General features: G+C 48.8%; 2 protein-coding genes across 2 annotated transcripts; both read left to right on the plus strand.

The window, feature by feature from the left end:
- Nucleotides 1–714: 714 nt before the first annotated feature.
- PHALS_08586 (hypothetical protein PHYSODRAFT_325501) lies at nucleotides 715–1,891 on the plus strand (the record flags this gene model as incomplete). The annotated part of the gene is made up of 2 exons (XM_024723962.1): nucleotides 715–1,792; nucleotides 1,869–1,891. 2 exons carry the CDS (start codon nucleotides 715–717, stop codon nucleotides 1,889–1,891), a joined length of 1,101 nt encoding a protein of 366 aa, XP_024574886.1.
- A 491-nt stretch (nucleotides 1,892–2,382) lies between these two features.
- On the plus strand, nucleotides 2,383–3,152 carry PHALS_08587 (FOG: Transposon-encoded proteins with TYA, reverse transcriptase, integrase domains in various combinations; the record flags this gene model as incomplete). Its single annotated transcript, XM_024723963.1, has 2 exons — nucleotides 2,383–3,050; nucleotides 3,122–3,152. The coding sequence occupies 2 exons, from the start codon at nucleotides 2,383–2,385 to the stop codon at nucleotides 3,150–3,152; spliced, it is 699 nt and encodes a 232-aa protein (XP_024574887.1).
- Nucleotides 3,153–5,190: the final 2,038 nt, after the last annotated feature.

A 5,190-nucleotide genomic window follows, 5' to 3' on the forward strand; every position in this document is an offset into this window, starting at 1 on the left:
TTCTCTCTCTTTCCGCTACTCTTCACGTCTGCTTCCCTCCGCTCACCTCAACAGGTTATGAGCCCAAGCAAAGCCTCAAGCGACGACTTCCCGCGTCTTACTGGCGCAGAGAACTTTGATGTCTGGAAGGCCCGCGTGTGCGCTGCCCTCGATGGCAAACACCTCCTCGGCTTCGTGAAGAAGACCGACTACGACGGTGTCCGAGGAAGAGAGCGAAGAAAGCGGAAGCGACATGTCTGACGTAGACGACTCGCCGAAGACCAAGCCGGCTGAGGATATTGATTCTGACGCCGTCGACTACGAAGAGAGCGACGACGATCTGAAGCCTCCGTCCGACTCCGATGATAAATCCGGAGATAGCGACTCGACGACGAAGGAGAAGAAGAAACCCTCCACCCGTCCCCCTAACCGCCGAGATGCGAAGCGTTCTAAAACGCACGAGGCTCGACGCAAGCCTAAACCGCTCAGCCCTAGCGAGCGACGCCGCCGAGAGGCGAGGACCAAAGCGTTTCTTATGAAAACCATGGACAACACTCACGTACGCCTCGTGAAAGATCTCAAGACATTATTCGAGATATTCCAAGCGATCTGCTCTAAGTACGAAGGCGCAGCCTTTCATGGCGATCCGTACTTCATCCAGCACTTCCTCATGGATACCAAAAATACGAGGAGGAAGGAGACCTTGATGTTTTCTTTCTTAAACTGGAAGAGGCGATGAACGCAACTTCGGAAGCCACCGAATCGATGATGACGGAAGGACAGAAGTCAATTTACCTGTTCCATGCGTTACCCAAGTCATGGAAAGATGATCTCCGTGTTTGGAAGGGTCAACGGAAGTATATCCCGTATGGAGAACTAAAGGCCAACATCGAACGGAAGGTCCGCGAGATCCGCGCTGAAGAGCGCTACACACGAGCCAAGGGAACGCCCGAGAGTCAAACGACGAAGAACGAGCGGGCTCTTGTTGCTCAGCCCAACTTGACTCAGTCTAGTGGAGCTAATGTGTGCACATACTGTGAGCGTCCGCGCCACAACATTCGCCACTGTCGCTCTCTGCAAAAGGATCTACGCGAAGGCCATGTGAAAGCTGGCACGGTACTTCCCGCGAATTTCATGTTTAGGGGAGGCAACTTGAGCCACAACCACCCGTACCGCCAAAACAACAAGCGATCTAATCGTGGCCAAAGCAACCGTGGTGGACGCAACAACCGTGGGTACCGTGGTGATTGTGATCGACGTGACAACCGATCTGACAAGGGCCGAGCCAAAGACAATTCTGGCGACAAGCGCAAGGAATTCACCCAAGAGCGTCGTGATGTCGGGCTTATTGCTGTTGTAGCAACTGTGCATCCTGTGATCAGCCTGACTGCCCAAGCCACTGCCAGCCCCGAACCCACCTGGACAATCGACTCTGGATGTACGCGTCACGTTACGCACGAATCCCAGTGGTTCTCGACCATATCCGCGAGCAACGGTTCAATCACCGTTGGTGTGAAGAACCAAATCCCCATCGAAGGAATTGGCAAAATTGAGCTGGAAGTCACTGACTCCAAAGGCACGCAGAGGATGCTTACCCTCCACGATGTGCTGTACGCTCCTGAGCTGAAATTCAGCCTTCTCTCGGTACCGGCGGCTGTGAAACATGATTTTCGCTTCAGCTTTGATCGCAAGCAATGCGCCGTGCATACCGAGCCGAAGTTCAAGATCAACGCAATGATGGCAACCCATGCGGATCTGTACCAATTCCAGGCCAAACCTGTGATGAAACATGAGGCTCTAATCGCCACCTCAGGTAAGCAACGATCCAATCTGCTTTTACACAAACGACTCGGTCATCCTAACGTACGCATTTTGCACGATTTATCTAGGAGCCAAGCCATTAGTGGTCTAGACAACGACTCATCTGTCGACCCAAAAGCTCAGTTCTTTTGTACTGCATGCACATTAGCGAAGTCTCAACGCTCACCGTTTAATTCTAATAAAAGTGTTGAACGTGCCAAACATCCTTTACAAAAAGTGCATACAGACATTTGCGGTCCCATGCCTGTTCCCAGTCTTACTGGACGCCGCTACTTTCTCATCGTTGTTGATGACTACTCTCGGTACATGTTTACGTACCCGATCACGAATAGAAGCGAAGTATATGAGTGCTATGAGGACTTCAGTAAGAAAGCCCTGAACATCTTTAGAAGCGACGTCAATGTCCTTGAATATCCGCAACCTACTAAGAAGTGTGACATTCAGGTTCTGCAAGCAGACAATGCAAAGGAGTACGAAAAACTCGGGCGCCAGATTTTCCAGAAATACTGAACACATGCGCAGTTTACGAATGCTTACACTCCTCAACAGAACGGTGTCGCCGAACGACGCAATCGAACCATTATGGAGCGCGTTCGAGCCCTACTGCTTGATGGCAATCTGCCGAAGCAATTGTGGGCGGAGTGTGTCTGTCATGTGACCACTCTCGTTAATATGACACCCAGCTCAACGACTAACGGCCGTACGCCATATGAGCTCTGGTACAACCGCAAACCATCCATGGACTACATCAAAGTATTCGGATGTAGTGCCTACGCACATATCACAGAACAGTATCGTGATAAACCTGATGCGCGAGCACGCTTATGTATGTACCTCGGTCTCCCTGAGCACAAGAAAGGCTATCGCCTCATGGCCGTAAATACCCATGCCATTGTCTACAGCCGTGATGTAACTTTTAGAGAGGACGAATTCCCTCGTTTACAGACCTTGACAAACACTGAGCAATCATCACAGATGCAACAATCTAGTACTGTGCAAACGAATCTTCTTGCACCCCGACCTGCAACGACATCTTCTGCAGCGCTGCCCGTACTGTTCCCACTCAGGGAGGCTATTAAACGCACACATTACACATTTTGTGGGGAGACGATATCTGATCCTCCTTCTTCTCCTACGACTAAGAAACCCCATCTCGACACCGTCGACATGAATGTAGCCCTCAACTCTGAGGAAGACTTACAGGAGCAAAAGCAGCGCAGGTCATTACTGTACACATTACTAGCTATTCGGTATGTTACAGAGCCCACTACGTATCGAGGTGCGATGAAATCCCCTCACGCTAATCAGTGGCAAAAAGCAGCCAAATCGGAATACAAGTCCCTCATGGATAATAAAACTTGGGTTTTGGTATCTCCTCCGAAAGGACGGAAGATTTTAACCAGCCGATGGGTATTTGTTGTCAAATACACCGGCACAGTGCGAAATTGACCGCTTCAAAGCGCGTCTGGTGATCAAAGGTTTCCTTCAGGAACATGGCATTGACTACAACGAAATTTTCTCACCTGTTATCAGGATGGAAGTACTTAGACTCGTTCTCACGATCGCAGCCCTGCTCGATCTAGAAATCCACCAAATGGATGTCAAGACGGCATTTCTTAACGGTTTTCTGGAGGAGGAGATCTACATGGCTGAACCGGAAGGTTTCAAAATCCCGGGTAAGGAACACCTCGTGTGCAAACTCCTGAAGAGCCTGTACGGGTTGAAACAAGCTCCTCGTGTCTGGTACCAAACGTTGTCCGCCTTTCTTGAAGATCTTGGGTTTACAAAGCTCATTAAGGATCGTTGTGTATTCGTACGCACTATTGACGGTGTCACCTGCTATATCGCGGTGTACGTTGATGACCTTTTGATCATTGCGCCTACTCCAGCCCTTGTAAGTGAGCTAAAATCAGCCCTGAAAAAGAGATTCTCCATGATAGATTTAGGGGAGGTGAAGTACTTACTCGGCTGGTCCATTCAACGTGACCGTAAGAACCGAACGATATTTATCCACCAGCACAAGTACGCTACGAAGGTCCTTGACCGTTTCAGCGACTATATTCTGTACCCAATTGCAACACCAGCAGAACGGAACGTAAAACTCTCCGTAAGCAGCCAACGTAGCAGTGAAGAAGAGAAAGATGCGATGAAAGAATTTCCGTATCGCGAAGCCGTTGGTAGTATCATGTATCTCATGGTAGGCACACGACCTGACATGGCATTCTACATGCGTGAGGTCAACCAATTCCTAGCTAATCCGGAAATGGAGCACTGGAAGGCAGTTGTCAGAGGTCTTAAGTACCTTTCAGGAACGAAGGACTATAGTCTTCTCCTTGGTGGATCACTTGACACCACACCAGACAATCTTGCCGACAGCTTGACCGCTTACAGCGACTCCGACTATGCCAACTGCCCCGACACGAGACGTTCTGTCGGTGGATATGTGACTATGTTAGCTAGCAGTCCAATTTCATGGCTTTCGCGCAAACACCACACTGTGGTTATATCAACAACAGAGGCAGAATACATTGCCCTGTGCCACTGCATGCAAGAGATGATATTCCTCAAACTGCTCCTCCAAGAGTTAGGTTTTGCTACGATGCAAGCTAACTCCATTTATGAGGATAACCAGAGCTGCATCAAAATCTGCTATAATCCGGAACTTCACAGACGAACAAAACATATACACGTACGCTATTGCTTCGTACAAGAAAAAGTTGAGCGGCACGAATTCTCCGTCGCCTATTGCAATACCAAAGAGATGGTGGCTGACATCTTTACAAAAGCTCTAGATAAGCATCAGTTCAGAGAACTAAGGACCAAGCTCAGGATGAAATCCCTGACTGCTTAACGGTCTTCCGTATAGTGTACGAGAATAACACTAATGCATGAAGCATGCCTACTCCAATGCGTTCTTTTATTTTTTCCCACTGGGTTTTATATTTTGTTCGCACAAGGTTTCTCCTCAACGAGGTTTCCCTGGTCTAGTACCGAATTGCAATAGGCATATGTACATATAATCCATGCAAAAGCAACACTTGACAGTTTTGCGATTAGCTGTTATAGCAAGATGCTTTCTGGGGGCATTTCCACCGGTACTTTTATTTGCGGTTTGCTTCGTTCTAGCCATATCGCTCAACCGTCGTCCGGACTTCCAGCCGTAGCAAAACTACGGAGGCAAGTCGTGGATCAGCTAACCCAGTTATATTGAGGATACAGTGCCAAAAGCCTACCTTAAATATGGGACTGGCCGAATGCTATTTGTGCCCACCAGGCATACGTACATCTGTCAATCTGTCAATTCCCATGATAGAAAGATGCAGGGAGGCTGTGAAGGATAGAGCATCTTCCTATCCTGGTACATTGTACCAAGTGTACTCCACACCTTTT

The sequence above is a fragment of the Plasmopara halstedii genome (genome assembly GCF_900000015.1).
Source record: "Plasmopara halstedii genome assembly, contig: Scaffold_323, whole genome shotgun sequence".
Lineage (NCBI taxonomy): Eukaryota > Oomycota > Peronosporomycetes > Peronosporales > Peronosporaceae > Plasmopara > Plasmopara halstedii.